The sequence below is a fragment of the Strix aluco genome, chromosome 8 (assembly GCF_031877795.1).
Source record: "Strix aluco isolate bStrAlu1 chromosome 8, bStrAlu1.hap1, whole genome shotgun sequence".
Classification (NCBI taxonomy): Eukaryota; Metazoa; Chordata; class Aves; order Strigiformes; family Strigidae; genus Strix; species Strix aluco.
Genome location: NC_133938.1, coordinates 18,923,162 through 18,941,116, shown reverse-complemented (window position 1 = coordinate 18,941,116; position 17,955 = coordinate 18,923,162). Strand labels below are relative to the sequence as shown.

The 17,955-nt window shown below is 38.6% G+C and overlaps 1 protein-coding gene across 4 annotated transcripts in view; it reads left to right on the top strand.

Moving 5' to 3' along the window:
* Window positions 1-17,955, top strand: part of TGFBR3 (transforming growth factor beta receptor 3) — a 130,263-nt gene that overhangs the window by 15,137 nt on the left and 97,171 nt on the right. For all 4 annotated transcript variants that reach the window (XM_074832471.1, XM_074832473.1, XM_074832470.1 and 1 more), the window contains exon 2: window positions 5,687-5,862. In XM_074832471.1, coding sequence (XP_074688572.1) covers window positions 5,802-5,862 — 61 coding nt within the window. In that variant the 5' untranslated portion in view covers window positions 5,687-5,801. The remainder of the gene's footprint in view (window positions 1-5,686; window positions 5,863-17,955) is intronic.

The window sequence follows — 17,955 nt, the reverse complement described above, 5'->3', positions numbered from 1 at the left end:
AAAAGTGAGTAAAAATTGAAGCTAAGGAGGCCACTGATCTTGAGTAATATGTAATAGATATTTTGCTAGAAATACAGAAACAGGTTGAGGTAGAAAGGTGCTCAAATGTTCTGAAGACAGAGCTTAATCTTAGGGCTTTATACTTGGTCATTTTCATTTGTAGTTCTTCAAGCACTTCAGAGCAGAGTCCTGTCCTTGTTTTGGAGAGCAGTAATCAGGCATGGGGATGGATACCTTTCTACTGGTGGCAGAATGGTGCAGAATGTGATTTCTTAGTAACAAGCCATCCATAGACCACAAAGCCTTATGTCCTGGTAGCTCCTGTCAGTGAGTGCTGGGAAATCCTTAGGGGAAAGGTGTTTTTTTTGAGAGTAAGCAGCATGCTTCTAGCTTCTGAATTCTTTGGTCATGTTGTAGTATTAAAGGTGACTTTTTAGTTCAAAGGATAGCATCAAAAATCCACAAAAGACTGGAATTCTGAGGAAGATGAGTAGCGGATTTTTACAAAGAAAAAGTATTTCAGTTAATGAGAGGTAGAGATATCAGTAGTGCACTGAAGTGATTTGCACTTTGTGCTTACTGCTGCTGGTTCTCACAAAGATTCTTTTAAATACCATTGACTTAAGGAGCGTTTGTTGTCCATTAACTTAGGGTAGCAATGAGATCCGTCCTTGTGTGGCTGGCCACACTCACAGGCCAGTCAGTACATCCCAGTGTCCTCCAAAAGCATCATATTTTTCACTGGTTTCTAGCTAAGCTTTATGCATTAAACTTCTCATGGACATTAGAGGTTCCTACTTTAAACCAAATTAAAACCTCATACTTCCTCCTTTTCTTGTCTTCACATACTTAAAAATGTGTTTTTTCCCTTCCACTCCCCCAGTCGTCTTTCAAACCTAATAAAATCTAGTAGTAGTAAGATCCTTCCTGATGTTCCCAGTAGCACCCATTCCTGATTGCATCTGCAAAATGATACTTCTCAATAAAACACGCTCTTATGTGCTTTTTAGACCCTCAGTTTCATCACGACTAGTGGTCTTTTATGACAGCAAGCTTCAGTGAAAATTACCTCAGCAGACTGTGCCTCTTAGTAAGTCTTCAATGGCTATGGCTGCAGATGCCCTCTTTTGTCAGACTTTCTTGCAGCTTGTAGTAGTATAATGCATTGGCATGAAAACTGTTTAGTAAACCCAAAACTCTCATGTAATTTTCTTTTCCTCTTCCTCATTGGGATTTTTTGGTTATACTTTTAGTGTGCCCTTTTGTGACCTCAGTTACAAAAATAGCTACCCAGATATACCCCAAAGGAAAAGATGATTCTCTCGGAAATTTCTTTTGAATCTTGAATTGACTAGCAGTTGTGTTTACTCCTTGGATAAATAGCTTAGGTTCCTGATCCCTTTGTGCAGCTTTCTCCTCTTATTTCAAAGGAAATGTCCCCCTATTCTGTGGACTACCTCAACTTTTTCTAGTTTGCAGGTTTCACATATTCCTCTAGTGACAGCAGTTTTCACATCGAAGCAAGATCTGGCATGTTTTGCACCACAGCTGAATTTTTCTCACCTATTTTCATATTCATTTCTATTTGGTACTGTCAGATGATCAGATAATAGCAGCTTTGTAGCTGACTTTCGTCACAGGTGAGGATGATCAGGTTTTCCAAAATGCTGACAAATGGCCTGCTTAGTAGGTTTATTCTTAAATGAATTACTAGTAGCATTTTTGTATGTGCTTTTTGACTTGAATTGCTGCTGTGTAGCTGACAGTTTGGAATTAATCCATCCTAAATTCATGAAACTCACTGTCTGTCACCCTTTCACATTGTCTTTCAAGGTTTGAAATTTGCCCTCCTTCTTGAAGTTTGTGAATGTGTATCTTCAAGCAAGTGAGCCCTTTCTTTAGAAAGCTCTTCCTAATTTTCATTTAGGTCTGCATTATTCACCCTTCACAAGCTGGCAGAATCAGTAGAAGCCTAGGGCTTTTTGATCATATACTGCCTGCCCCAAGTTATAACTTGTACGTGTTAGTGGTCAGTGGGTTGTGGTAGGAATCAAATCAGTCTTTCATTTTTACATACAGATGGAAATGTGTATGTATTCTCTCTCCCTTTTAAATCATCTTTCCCAAATCAAAGTGGAATCGCAACTTGGCCTTTTAACATACTTAGGTGGCTGACACAGAATGGGATTCTCAGCTGCTCTCGGCAGCATTGCTTTATCTCCAGTTCTTTCCCTGCGTTCCCTATTTCTGCACAACTGTGTGCCTCATAAAAATGTCACTGAGGAATGCGAGGTTTGTGATGATGGAAGAGTGATCTAAGTAATGTCTTGTGTTTTCCTATTTAGTATATCACTGAGCGTATGTGCTGTAGTTGCTCTTTTTCTGGTTTCTCTTTTGTTCAAAGTTGATGAAATGTTATACATCAGTAACTCAGGTTTCAGAATGTTTATTCATTGCCTGTTTGCACATATGACATCTTGCAGGACATTATGATGGTCTTTATAGCTTAGACTGACTAGAAACCTCATGATTTTTTGTATTTGATCATTTTTCTTTATGGCAACAATTGAAAAATGAGTTAGCAACCAAATGCTCTCACTGAGTAGATCGCATTTCTTTTCACCTAGAGAAATAGCAACAAATGATTCCAGCTTACAATTGAGTTCCCAAATGGTGTTCGATATTTGTCATAAATTCCTTATGGCTTGCCATTTTGGCATTAAACCTGTTTGATTTGGATTTTCATGTTCAAAAGCTTCTGTGTTAAAGGATTGTCCAACACTCTTGTCAACAATTTATTATTTCTGTTTAATAAAGGTTGGCCTTAATTTACCACAAAGTTTAGTATCCCTCGTGGATTTGAGGGTTTAGCTATATAACCTTACACTCTACGGGGAGATGAGAGATATCTAGGAACGCATTGAATGCTTCCAGTAGGTTCAGGATGAATAATTTTTACAAGCCTTTTAAATTACCCAAGGAAGCTGTCATTTTGTGAGGTTCTCCTGTTTTGAGCTGTTTCTAGCATTGGTTTTGTGTGTGTGTGTTCATCATTCTCCAGAACTTTTTTTTTCTTGAAGATGAACCCGCCTTCTACAAAATGTTGTGGAAGAAATCTCTAGGTAAATCATACTTGTTTGGGGTTTTAGGGTGGACTATTGCTGCTTTACGAGTCTGTGTTGTTTCTCTTGCTATTAATGATACAAATTCATTGCAGTGTCTTGTTACCTCAGTCATGTTGTGTGGTAGTATTGTAGTCTCATCTAACATTTTTTTGTATGTATTGATCCTAGCAAGCAGTGGAAAGACTAGTTCATGACAGAGAGCCTATAAGTGACGAAACATTCAACCTCAGTAACACTGATATGTTTTACTATGGAATAAGCAAAATTGTACAGAACTGATATTACATGAATGATAAGTAGGTATTTATTTATTGAATTTTTTTTCCTCTTAGATTAATTAATATGTATTCCTAAATTTCTGGCCAGTTTTAAAAAGGACAGTGCATGGAAGAGAACAAAAATGCAGTTTGGGCTTTGGGGTTTTTGGGTTTGGTTTTGGTGTTGGTTTTGGTTTTTTTTTTGGTGTTTTTTGTTTGTTGGGTTTTTTGTTTTGTTTTTGTTTGTTGGGGTTTTGTTAATTTGTTTGTGTTTATTTTTGTTTTTGTGGGGTTTTTTTTGTTCCGCTAAGGCTATTTTAAACATTCCAGGATAGTTTTACAGGTTCTTGATTTTTGAGGTCAAGGTTTTAGGTTAGTATGACTATTTTCACAGATAGTGACAATGTTGTATAATTTAATTCTGATGGAAAAGAATCATACATTAATCATACATAACTTTGTGAATAGCAGATAACAAGACACCCAGATCTTGTTTACACTGTGCAAAATGATAAGCGTAGCACTTCAGAATCAAGAGTAAACTCCCTTTCCTCAGATTGAGGCCAGTAGGTAGAAGATAAAGATTACTAGGTAGCATTACTAGAGTTACAGTTTCTCTATGGGTTTCCTTCATTCACTGCTGTGGTCTGACAATGTTTCTAAGCCACTGGAAGGGAGGCGATGAGGAGGTATACACAGGGGAGAGAACCAGTTACAGAATTTCAATCTAAAATACCCTTTGTCAAAAGCAAACAGGAAACAAAAGCAAATGTGTTTCTTGTATGGGACACTGAGCTTGAAAGTGAACTGCATGAAACCCAATGTTGTAATAGGTACTCAGCTCCTCCCTTGCCTCATGTGTTTCTGTCCTGCAGAAGCGTGGTGTGTGGGTGCTCCCACCAGCCTGCAGGAGCCCTCCTGAGCTCTCTACCCACCCAGGTGGGATCTGGGGCCCCGCTGAGACTGGTCAGAGGTCTTAGGGGCTGGGTGCTGAGTGAAGAATCTGTTGGAGGCTGTAGTTCTGGTCTTAGGCACTCACAGCCCTTTCTTGGTGGGTAACCGCAGCTCCCTCTGCACAGGGCAGTGCTGCCTCTGCTGAATGACCCCTGGAGAAATTCTGCAAAGGAGTTTCTGGTGTTTTCCTCATAGCCGTAGGAGTGCTATCAGCAGATATCTGGAAGTGCTGGTCCAGGTGCAGGTTTTCCTTGTGCAGACTTTTGATCATGCACAGCATGGCACACACTGTATAACAGAGACTAGCCTTCGTACTTCATTCCATTTTAATGTCAGCAAGAACCTTTTAAATGGTATTCATGTTGTCACAGTTTAGATTTTGGTCCTGATTCAGCATTTTGCTATCGCTTAGCCCTGTGATGGTTGTTTGTAATTGCTTGCCTTGCTTTGTGGTGAGTGTTAGTGGTTGCTGAGGCACCATCTGTCATCTGCTTCTGTGGGCTGGTAATGAAGTAAATTAGATAAGATTTTTATTTGATTGAATATGATACTAATGTTCTGGTTCCTTACCTACTTGGTCTATAGTTTTATTCTAGACATCTAGATGACTGAGAATAGATTTTTAAAAAAGTATAAGAGGATATTGGGCATCTAGTAAGTGTTTCCCCTTAAAAATCTGCAACATGCATTCTGGGGGCAGAATTTATGATGTTTTTAATGCCTGCAGCTGTCAGCTGTATCGTCATTTATTTGTATAGCACATTTAAGTTGTTTTACTGACCTGGTATGTCATGTCTTGAAATCTCTTAAAGTAAAGGTTCTGAACAGCTTTATATTTAGGGTCAAGTGGCCTTGAGAAGTTTTCAGAATTTGTGATACTGAGAAATGATGAGTTAAATTTATTGTGTTACCTGTAAACCAGCTAGAGCACATGTGAAACATTTCTCCATGGTATAATAAAGGTTGCAGCAGATAAATAAGCAAACAAATGTTTATATGTCCCAGAGAAAGTCCAAATACTTAAAATAAACATGTCTGAGGCTATGAGTACCATTGACAGACTTCAGCAGGACTCCAGTATTAGTCAACAGAAAGGACTCTGGAATTTCACTTCCAAGTAGATCACACCTTGCACAATGTATAATATGAAAGAGCAACAGCTGCAATATGGGGGGGAAGAGAACTAAGCTATCAGTACCTAGGGTATCTGGCAATATAAAATGCACTCCTTTAGTAGTTCTTTAAGAAAGAATTCTGTTTCTCTTGTTACAAGAGAGATAATTTTAAATATCTAGTAACATTTCTGTAAGTTATATTTGTATCAAAATGTATTTTTACTTCTTTCTGTAGGCAGTTAAAAGTCTGGAAGATTTCATTTCAAAACATACCACAAATTTCAAAGGAAGTAAATCTACATGAAGAGCTACAAAGGGAGTTGATTTGAGAAGATACAGCATTTGCAAAAATGTCTTCAAGTTGTGTGACTTCAGTGTTTGCTTTGATGATTTTGTGCTTTGCAGCTGCAGGTAGGTGACATTATGTAAATCATGCATTCAGTGTAAATTATTGTATATATTCAGAATTATTGATCAAAAATACTTTTTCATGCTGGAAAAATGTAGGTCAGCTAAAGTTTATATTTATGTCTAGGTTTTATATAAAACTATTGTGATCATAACTGCTAGTATAGTGATGTGAGAAACAATGCTGTTCCTATAAGAGTTTTCTTGCACCTGTGTTCCCCCTTAAAATCATTAAAGAACTGCAGTAGTAATGTAAATTATTTTTGTAATATATTTATTTGAAAAAAAAAAAAAGGAATTGCATGGTGCATATATATATATATATAAGGTTGCTATAGAAGCCTCTGGGAGTAGAAGCAGGGTAGCTCTGCCAGCATGATGCTGAGGCCAAACTATTAACTCTGTCAAGAGGCTGGATTTATTACCCTGGGTGCAAGGTTGTGCTAGTGAAGCTGAGCTAGGATCTTTCTACAGAGCTGGTCTGAAAGGGTGTAGCAACTCAGCTCAGTGCTGCCTTCAAGGTCTGTAATCTGGAATTAAGTCCTGATTATTTTAGTTCATAAAAAGAAAGTTCTGACACATACCCAGAAAGGTTCATAATGGGCCCATCCATCCTTCCTGCCCTCAATCATTCCTGACTAATTGGTTTTAAAGTTAACTGTCAATGGTGATGGCAAAGATCTTTTAATAACACTTGTCAGTGTTACTGGAGGTGTCATAGGTTAGGAAGATGCATTACCATTTATGGGGATTGTTCTTGTCCCATGATTTATCCTAGATAGGGATTCTTAAAGCAGTGTGTTGTAATAACTTGTGACAGAGAAAGGAAAGATCTGTAGTGTTCAAGTACCTAGCTTATACTGTAGTTTCTTCAAGTGCTGAAGTGATTCTTCTCAGTATGTATGTTTGTCAAAGTTCTTCCTGTGGTTGCAAGGGGAAGCCTCTTCTTATGTGTCCAGCTTGCATACAGCACGGGTCACTGGAGAAGAGGCCAAGTGGATATATAGTCAGTAAAAATGAGGTAGTGGGAAAAGTGGACAGTGGACAGATGGCTAGCTTAAATCTGAGATGTCCTCACTGTGGAAACGATGACCAGCTTTGGAAGAGACAGGGCTGAGCAATTAAATGTGTTACAATTTGGCTTCCTTTCATCATCAGCATGGAAAATTATGTTGTTTCAAGCCCTCAAGCCTTGTGGGACTTTCTCTGGGGTTGACCTCCTGAAGGCATCCATCCAACATTAGTAACTTCGATTGTTTAATAGTACGTGATGCTAACATTTTGCAATAGCTTCATTACAGATGAACTTTCAGCAGTCCAGGGCGTGTCTGAGTGTGTCTGTGGCTTGAGCTGAGGATATGAATGCTGGTCTTGGCTGAGAGGAGCGATTACTTGGAGCAAATCTGAATCATTATAGATGCATAAAAATCTACTTTAAAAGAAAGAGCCAATGTAGAAAAAACTGTTCTAATTGGTCACAACCACAATTCCATTTTGCTGCTGAGGAGATTGCTTGCCTAAGAAGTCAGCTTACCTCTTAATGCCAGCTTTAATTAAAACCCACTAATTTAAAAGTGCTATCAACATAATACTACAATTAGAAAGTTATCCAGTGTTCAGAAACCTTAGCATGTCTGTCCTGAAGTTTATTGTGGTTTTTTTGGTTTTACTCCCTTATTCTGTGTTTTCCTCTGGCAGCTGTTCTTGAAACAAACTCTTAAAAAGCACGATGGCCTTGGATTTGATCAGATGCTTATTCATAAGTAGAGTCATAGAATGATTTTGGCTGGAAAGGACCTCTGGAAGTCTAGTCCAGCCGCCTGCTCAGAGCAGGGCTAGCTTCAAAGTTATTTCTTTCTTGAAGACTGATTCTTCCCACTATCTGCATGGGAAGAAGATAGCTGAAGGAAGTAGAAGGGGTCACAGTTTGTTAGGGGGAGGTGAGGAAGCACAATCATTGTGGTTTCTAGCTGTGCCTGTCCTGTGGGTTTTGGTTTTCTTCCATGCTTTTTATTTTTGCAGTAAATTCTTAATGAGAACAACTAGTTAATGTCCTTTAGAGAGTATCATGAGTACAGTAAGATAAGAGCAATAAGGAACTGATGGACTCTGATGAAGGGGGGAGAGAAAGAAAGAGATATCTCAGGCAGATATAATAACAGCTGAGGAAGGACAGCTCTCTGAAGGTTATTTAGATAGAGCTTTTGCAATCTTTTTCTGTTAGTAGTCACTGAGTCGTGTTAACCCAAACAATTATACTTTAAATGAAGGGTGTTTGTGACTATAGGTGAAATACAAGTGGGAGCAAGCAATGTATTCTAGTTGTGTGTGGAAAAAGCTGTGGCAGATGCCCATGAGCTGTTGTCAGCATGATGGCCAGGATACTGCAGGCTTGGCTCTTAATTGCCAGTGTATAAAACCCACACTTTTTCAGTCTTGAACCATTAACATACTAGTATAAATAAAACTGAGAAGTATAAATAAAACTAAGATGTATAAATAAAATCCCTACATGCCTGTGGTGAAGCCTGGGGGAGGCAGGGGGCAGCATGCCACCTCCCTAGGGTGTTGATTTTTATATAGTGAGCCTTTTTCCAGCTTACTCTTTGTGAAGTAGTGACGCTGCTGCAGGAGAGCACACCTTTCTTTCGTTTGCCAGTCCTACACTGACACTGCTCTTATTGGTCTAGGTTTCGTTGCTGACTTTCCAGTATCTTCAGCATTGTTATCTTTTTCAGATATAGGTGATCTTCTAGACAGAATATGTGGGGTTTTTTTGTGGGGTTTTTTCCTTTCCATTCCTGGTTTTTAAGGTATTAATGTGTTAAATATATCTCAAAAAAACCCGAGTTAGATGACATGATGCACAGACATGCATATTCAAACCTGAGCCACAAAACTGCATGTTTTCGTGCTAATAGCTTAAAGAATACACCTCACTAACTTTGCATTGAAAATGGTCTGTGTAAATACTCAAAGAATATTTGTCTATTTCTCTATCTCCTCTTACTTCCTGATGTATGTAGCTAAATGCTTATCTGAATCTGATGTACTTTTAGCTTTACACAGATTCCTTGTAAGCTCATATTGATACACCTTAAATTGTACATAAAAAGACTGCAAAGAAATCCTTGATTACGGTGAGATTTTTCTTCCCTGTGTAAAGTCCAAGGCAGGATGGAGAGGAGATCTGCTGGCAAACTACCTGCCTGTCTGAAGGAATTATGTTTTTGAAGTGGGCTTAAACCTAAGGTCTGGCAACCTGCAGCAGGAACTCCACACAAACACTCAAAACTGCACACGCTACAGCCTTGGATAACCTCATAAGCAAGTCTGGCTTTGTAGTCTTGGGAGCAAAAATATTCTGTCCTAATGTGGCTTAAATCAAAGGCTGAAGCGTATTTATTTTTCTTGCTGGCAAATTTGTGCAGTTGGGTGCATGATGTCTGTCTTCATAAAATGTCTTCGAGGACAGCTGAAACGCACACCTGCCCTAGACACCAAGGGCCAAACTTTCAACAAGATATGTTCTTCCATGAACGAATGGGAAACTTTCTTTAACTTGAACTTCTTTTCTTCCTTTTTCTTTCCTGCCTTACTGTGCAGCTGGAAAGAAGATAGAAAGGTGATACAGCTTGTGTATCTGCACTGGCCAGGGGTCTCATTCCAGCCTGCTGGGGTAGATCCTCTGGTGGTGAAAATCATTCCCTCTGCTGACAAAGCCAGTGCAGCTCTGGCATCTGATGCCAACTAGAATTTGCCCATGCAGCTATGTTCTCTTTCCCTCAATCCCCTGGACATTTGGTGTTGCCTGTGCTTGCTTTGTAGACACCTCTTTCCTTGTGACAGTTTCATGGTTGTGGTCAGGCTGATGGAGAGAGTGTAAGAATTGGATATATTGAAGAATTTACAAATTTTCTGTAATACTGAGCTTAATGGTTTATCTACTCACACTAGTTCTGTCTCTCTGGTCTTCTTTCAACAGCTCTTTATTCCCTGGTTCTCTACTGTATTGTTAATCTAGCTTTTTCTTTCTTTCTACATACTTGTTCTTATAAGTAATCTTACGTTGTTCAGAGCATGTGTGCTTCATTTTCAATAAGTCTGTTTGCTTGTAAGCTAATGTATCTTCTGGATCTGTGCCCCCCGGATATGGTGGTGATGGGGTGCCATGTTAATAAGAGTAATGACAGGAAGAAACAGGCCTTGTCATGACTTTTGTTTTTAAAGAGGAACTTCCCCTGACTTTGAACACTGTGCTTCCAAAAGCAATATAGGATCCTTCAAAGTATAATAGAAAGTCCTTCCACTGGAAGGTGAAGGACGTGATTTAAAAAAAAAAAAAAAAAAACAAAAAAGCGCTGGGAGTCACTCACAAATTTCCTTCCTTTTCAAACAGTGTTTGCTGGGTATTTCCCTGATGTAATTAAATTGTAAGTTTTATTTTTCCTCAAAATATTTGTTGCAGAGGTGTGGCATTTTTTGTTTGTTTAAATTGTGGTTAGAGGATGAGAACCAAGGGACAGAGTCTGGCTCTTGAATTATTCGGACTGAAGTAAAGCACATACTGGTTGCAGCTTTTGAATGGATAGAGATTTCACTCTCCACCTCTCTTTTCTTTCAGTTCTTTCTCTTTTGTTGGCGGGGTGGAACTAGATGATCTTTAAGGTCTCTTCCAACCCAAACGACTCTATGATTCTATAATCAGCCAACTTCTGCCTCCCTTGAAAAACTACCCTGTCCTATCACTTTATGGTCTGGATAGTCAGTCTTTTAGAGGATGCGATGAATCACTACTCAGAGTATTTAACGACTTGCAAGCTCAGAGAAGATTTAGAGGAGCAGAGGGCTGCTTTGCGAGCTGTGCCTTGCTTGTTTTCTATCTGTGCCACTGCCATGCTTTGGGTCAGAAAGCCTGGGAGCCCTCCTGTAGGGGCCATAAGAGAGTGGCTGTGCTCTTTTCATGAGAGCCCATCATGCTCTCAGTTCTGAGGAATGTTAATTAGGAACCACTGACTAACTTTTAAGGGTGGAAATTGTTCTAATTTTTTTAATCCTTTCAGTGCTGTGATGGTGATTTGAAGCATCTTAATGCCAGATGTTCATCTGATAGGGAACCAAAGGTTGAATTCCTAATTTGTCAGTGAGTTTGGTGAGATAACTTTAAGAAGCCAAAATATACATTAAAAATTGATAGTTAATCTTCTTTTTGTGTGAAATCAATACCTTTCAAGCAGTAAATGATGTTTTTAAGTGAGCAGTTTAAATACAAAGACCAATTAAAACTGGGAAACTAGACTAAATCTGTAGGTCCTCTGAATTAACGTTTCTTCGGCCCTGCCATTTGGTGATCTGTTCCTGTGTAAATTCACTTCTGAATCTGATTTTCTGTCTGTCTCTCGACCAACTCCATTGAGTCAGATCCTGTGCCATTTCTGTGTGGTTTATGCATAAATAGTATTTTTATCTTCCAAAACCACACAAAAATTCTGAAGAATTTTGAGTGTCAGGATACAGAGAAAGGTTATGTATTTTAGAAGAGGTAACTGTATCACAAACTTGAATGGCTTGAACTCAGCAGACTGCATTTTTCCTGTATCAGCAAGGCTCTGAAGCTAAAAACAGTTGAATTTTGGCAGAGTTCTGCACCCACGTGGAGCAGTAGGATGTGGGGTTGTGGGTCCTGATTCAGCAAAACACAACTGAGCATATATCTAAGTGCTTTGCTGAATGAGAGCATTTATCAGTAAACATGAAAGTCTGGTCCTTTGATTAAAACTGACTCTGGATGATGCCAAAGGAATTCTAAGAAATATCAAGCCCATAATGCAGTACTTGAATTGGATAGATACAGGCAAATGGCAGCATTACTGACTGTCTCTGGAGGGAAGTACTCAACTGATGAAAAGTAGTTTTGCAGAAAATTTTATGGCATGGAATGGTGAATGGCATTAATCCTTGTCTTTCTAAGGAAATTTATTGAAGTTTTTTTAAAGAAAAACTTGTCTTTAACAAATTCTAAGCATCAGATAATTATTTTATAAATACTGAGCTAAAAATAATTATTTTGTTTTCTGAAGGGAGTTGGGATTGTGTTTGTAGATCTTTTAATATCCTTTCTGTACTGTAGGCCTTTATTAACTCTTTCTTAGCTTCTCCATTTGTCATTTATCTTAAAAATAACAAACTCTTGATCTCTTTAATTAAAAAAGAAAAGCAAAAAGGGCATATTTACTTAACTAAATATGGTATTTTTGTCTTATCTGATAAAGGAGAGGTAGAGAAGTTTTCTGAACTCAAGGGTCTATGGAGTTAAGTGGTAGATACTTTGGGGCATATCTAAAAAAAATTGTCTTCTAACTAATATGTATTTGCCTTTTTTTTTTTTTTTTCTGTTATCAAAATGACCGCAGAGGTTGATATGTTGAACCTGCTTACCTTGCCTCTACAGAATGATAACTTTATTTTGTGCTTGTTTGGCTTTTTTTCTGCAAAATAATATAAATTCTGTCATGTGGACTAAGCAGGGCATGTACAAGAATCAAACATCATAGTTTTATCTGTTGCCACAGGAAGAATTAGGCTCCAAGGGCTGTAGCACCCCAAACCCAACATTCCCGAGTGTGATCTTAGGGTGTCTCAACAAGAAATGGAGCATCTGCTATTTAGAAAAACAGTTGTTATTTTCACATGAAAAATGTAATGAGTTTCTGCAAGTTTTTTTCTTTTACAAGCTTTTTCCATTTTTCCACTGAAATATATTTGCATGAATCAACATTGCTGTTTTACTACTGGTTACGTTACAGTGTAGAGAGAATATAGGGACCAGATATATGTGTCTTCAAAGAACAGAAATAATTTCATCCTCTGTAGGTAATGACAATAAAAGGAACTGAAGTCCCTCAGGCAGTAAGTCATAGGAGAGATGAATTTGGAGGGAAAAAAAACATATTTAGCACAAAGACTCTGTGCCATGTTTCATTACCTGAAGGCATTGAGTTGGATTCCTCTTTAGTGTAAACTTGTTTTAAGTCAATGGAATTTCACCAAGGATAAATTTTGACCCCAGGTGACAAAAGCAAAGGTTTTTAATAATTTCATAAAGCGCAGCTGCTTCAAGCACAGTGTGCTTTTCTTCATATTTTTAAGTATACTTTATAAAAGATGGATGGTATTGTTCCCTTACTTGGCAACTACTTCACTGTGAGACTTACTAATAGGCAGTTAATAAAAAAGGGATTTTACATGTCAGGGATGGAAAGAACTAAACTGAAAATGTTATTACACTCATTATTGGAAGCAGTGCATAGAAGAAGTAACAAATAAAGGAATTCAGGGCTAGACGATGGAAACATTTGTAAGGTTCGTTGCTGGTTTATCTCCTGAGCAAAAAGTTTACTTTCCTCTAGAACAGGTTTGGTGTTTTGGTGTTGGGTTTTTTTGTTGGTGTTGTTTTGTTTTTAAATTTTTAATGCATTTACTTAACACTTGGAGCCAAGAGGGGGTGAAGAGTTGATTTTGTGGCTATCTTCTTGTCCTCTTTTCTTTTTCTTCACTTCCTAGATCACCAAATTTGCTTTGTGTCTGGAAAGGATGGTTGATGCAATTTTTCTTTGAGTAAATAGAATTTTTCTTTATATTATTAATTTCCATTTAAATGGAGCAGTAAAACATACGTCCTACTAGAGGTTCTCCTCAAGCTATTTTGATTCAAGCTAAGTCAAGCTGACACCTTTTTCCTTCACAAGACTGTGTGCCTTTCAATAATATGTAATAATCAGTGAGCGTAAATGGCCATTTAGCATTACAATGTCATAGCGGTTCTCTAGGCTTCAGCAATGGTATGAAAGTGAGTAAAGGTGAAAAGGTTATTTGAAAATGTAGCTATTGCTTAAGTAGTTTAAAGTAGTTCCATTTGCACATTTGGAATTGCTTTAAGGAAATCTGTAGAAGATGAGAAACTTTTATATCAATGGCCACAGATTGTATATATTTGTGTGTGCGGTTTCTGTGTTTAGTCCAAATGGATGAGTCCAGGTTACTCTTGGGGAAACAATTGCTCTAAGGCATAAAACCTCCATGTGGCTCAGGGCACTGCTGGGCAGGTGTACTGCCCGCTCTGCTGTGTCTGAGGACCGTGGTGGAGTCTTCTCCTGCCTGTTGACTGACGTGCACTTTTCATACAGCCAATGCACAGCTGCCCTGTGTGACTTGACATGCGGATGTTCATCCTGTGTGGTGACTAAATGTAAATGCCTGTGTCTGAAGAACCCTTGGGAGAGGGTGGAGTGAGTTACGGGCTGTCAAATCGATTCTTCCCAGCCGTGGCCTGTCCTCAGCCAGCTCCTCCAGGAGCAGGGACTCCTGGAACAGAGTGCAGCGATGGCTGGACTGCCAGCTGGACCAATTCTTCTTGCAGAGTCCCTGTGGCCCAGTGGCCATAGGTGTATTAAATGCATAGGACAAAGTTATGAGCCTCGGCTTTTGACTGAAAGATGAAAGGCTTGTATCTGGATTAGTGACTTTCTCTGTGATCTTGCCACGAGTTATTTCATCTCTCAATCTTGGTCTCTTGATATGTAAAATAGATGCGTTCTGCCCCATAGTCTTCCATCCAGGACTGTTTGAAGGGCTAACGCAATAGCTTTAAAGTACTCGGATCACATCAGTGCTAACTGCTGTTATCTCGTGAATTCTTCAAAACCTTATGCCTGTCTCCCCCCCCACCCCCCCCTTCCCCCTGCCCCTTCTTTTTTGGAGGCATAAAAATAGCAAAAGGTTTTATTTAAAGGTCTGTCAGACTTTTTGCCTTCCTTGTTTGTGTTTAGACTAATGGATGCTGAACTGCACAAGTTCCTTGTGGTCTCGGATAAGGAACAAGATGGTTGAAGTTTTGGCAAGTCATAAATTAGTTATGATGTCCTGAGGAGTGTCTTAACTGGTGGAGCTGCTTCTCTTTTCTCTTTCTTCTCCTGCCATGCCAACCCTGATTTAAAAAAAAAACAAACCACACCATTTTTACAGGAAGTAGAATCAGTCATACTCGAAGCAAGGGAGTGAGACACTTCCTTTACTGTAGGCAAAAGGATTTTCAGGTGAAATGTGACTCTTTTCTTGCATCATTAGAAGAAAGCTTACAACAGCAGGTAGGACTACATTACATCTCATGCATAGTTTGAGCAACATGTTGCAAGTTTAATGTGTGGCTCGTTTCTTGCATTAGGGCAGACTTCATCTTTGGAGATGATTTGTTAAACTATGTAATTTGTAGGAGTTGCCAGCTTTCTGCATTTTCTGCTTTGAAATGTTAGATCGGTCTGGCAAAATTTCCTTTTATAGCACTAATGAATTCAAAGGAGTAATTAATTGTTCTATGGGATATTTTCACCTTCAAGCTGAAAAAGTAATGGGTGTTTGGGAAAATTGGCAAGAAAACTGTTCAGAGATTACCTTGGATATTACTTGCCTCAGTTGCTTTTTGGAACTAGGCCAGTAGTAGTTGTTTTTCTTGCTGAAATAGTGCTTGTGGCCATATTGTTAGTTGTATTCGCTTTCATTCTCCCAGTGCTAATGTTTGATCTCTGTGATAACATGTATCATCACAGATGGAAGTGAGAGAGCTAAAATATGCATCATAGGAAGGGCTCTGAGTTTTTTTTAAAAGATTACAATTGCCTAAACTGTAACACCTAGGCAAATGCTTCTCCAGTGTCTCTTGTTAAAACACAAGCTGACTTTAGTAATAGCTTCTATAATAAGAAAAAAAAATAATCATATAACTGAAGTGCACAGAATAAGGAATGCTTTATGCCAGTAGCAGAAAAATAAAAGCAATCTTGGAAAAGACCCTGTTCTGTTGCTTGTGAATTCTGTTGAAATCTCTATTTTTTGAAATTAGCAAAGTTAGGTTTTTTTAAACAATTTCATGCCCAAAGTAAAACAATGTTTAAGATTCTCTGCGATGGTTGATTTTGAATAAAAGAATTTTAAAAAATGAAGTTGCTTAATTCCAGGTCTCTCTTACGTTTACTGGATCTCAAAAGTACATTTGCAGTGAGAAGCGTGTGAGTAAGTCAGCTCTTATGAATACCAGACTGAACTTCAACTTTATTGATATGATTCAGGAGAAAAGAATTCTAATGAAGCAGTTCTGAGTATTGAGCTGCTTTATGGTGTTGTTAAAATCTTCCTGTATGTGGAGAAAACCTAACCAGCTAATTCTTCTGTTTGTTTCAACATCACACGAGCACTACACAAAAGTATTCAACAAAAAAAAAGTCTAACACATTTCAAGTAAAGGTTGCTAACAAAGAACTCTCTTTTTTTTTTTTTTTTTTTTTTTATCCCTGCCTCTAGGAGTCCTAGAATGTAGCTTCCCTCTTTCTCCAGAGAAATAATAATGCACTTAAGATGGTTTTATAGGTCAAGCATTCATGTATGTGTCTATGATTTGACAAGATTGCTCAAAGAAAAAGTAGAGTGAAATCAGGATTTATTAGGGAGGATTTCTGAGCAATGAATCAATGCTTTTTTGGCCTAGTGGACTGGATTAATTTAATTAGAGCAATAAAGATTTTTTGTTCTAGTTGACTGAACTAATTAAGTTGATTCAGTTCTGATACCTGTGTTTTCTCCTTGTTCCAGTTGCTTTCATTACATTTTTGAAAGGAGCAAGTCCAGTAGGAGTGTTGTGATTTTTCTAGAGTGCTCCTCAGTACAAGCTTGTATGCTGGTGTCCCAGTGCTCCCTGGTGGGGTCCCTTGCTGGAATGCTTCTCTGGGGATTCAGTTTGCTGCTTTGCAAGCTACAAGTCCCTGCAACTGGAAAGGGTTCTTGTCTAGACCGTAACATTTTGCAGAGTTGCTACATTTTCTGCCCTTTAATCCCATTCTAAACCAGTCAGTAGGTGTCTGATCCTGATATGGTCATATAACATTACATCTCTAGGACAATTTTATGGCAGAAAGTTTAGAGCAGTGTAGCACAAATCCTTCTTCCTTAATGGAATTAATCCTAGGGTTCATGTCCTGAAGTGGTAACAATACAGTTGTCCTGGTCTGAAGTCTTGATATTCCTCCTCCATTTGTGATACATGTGTGGGTTTGCTTTTTCTTCCTATCTACTTCTTGTTAGGTCCTCCACACTATTTTGATAAATAGGCAATGACTTGTACAGTTAGAGAGAGATTTAGTGGGAACCTGCTGTGCAAGGGCTGTAGTGCCCATGGAGGGACTCACGCTATTACACACTTCTAGTGGGATCCTGCAATGAATGTGATGCTCTCTGCTCCCCTCTTTCCTTGGGGGTACATTCTTCCTCCTGTGTCTAATTGTAACTGTCTGTATCCAAGACGTGTGTTAGTATGTTTTCTTAGTTAGGGTGATCTCATCACTAATAAGCATTTGATGCCTTTGTAATGCTCTTAATATATGCGTAGAGCAGCTGGCACAGACTTTTTAAACAACCATCCTTGTAATCTCCTGGATAATCTCAAAGAACGTTTAAATACAACAGTGCAGTCACATTGGAAGTTTTTAATATAAACTTTTTTTTTCATACAATGGCTTTACAAGGTATTGTGGGTTATATATGGGCTCTCTCTTTGCATTTATGGTGAATGAAAACTGCAGTCAACTGTCCTAGGTGGTGAACTAAACTGTTAATGGCAGTTAAAGAATTGGTGAATGAGAGTACGCTTCTGTGCTTTATTTCTGAATATATTTGATTTGATACTCTAGCCTTGTTATCCAGAGAAAAGGGCTTTTGTGCTCAACAAGAACTTTGTTCTTCCTTTCCAGCCAGGCTTGTGGCACTGGTAGTAGGGCTGAGAGTAGTGGGACTGCTGAACTGCTCAGCCTTGTTTCTTTCTTTATTATAAGTCAGGTCTGTGTTGACCTTGCGGGGAGAGGTGCAGTGGGTGGGTGTCTGTTTATTCAGTTGTTTGTGTTCCATTAAAAAATATTGGTACCACTCTTCAGTTAATCAGTAGGTGGTGGTTTTTTTAAAGCAGGGATACAGTCAGGCTTACACTTAACCAAGTAACTTCTCTTGCAGTGTAATGTTAAGACTGTCTCTGCATTGTACGGCCAGTAAATT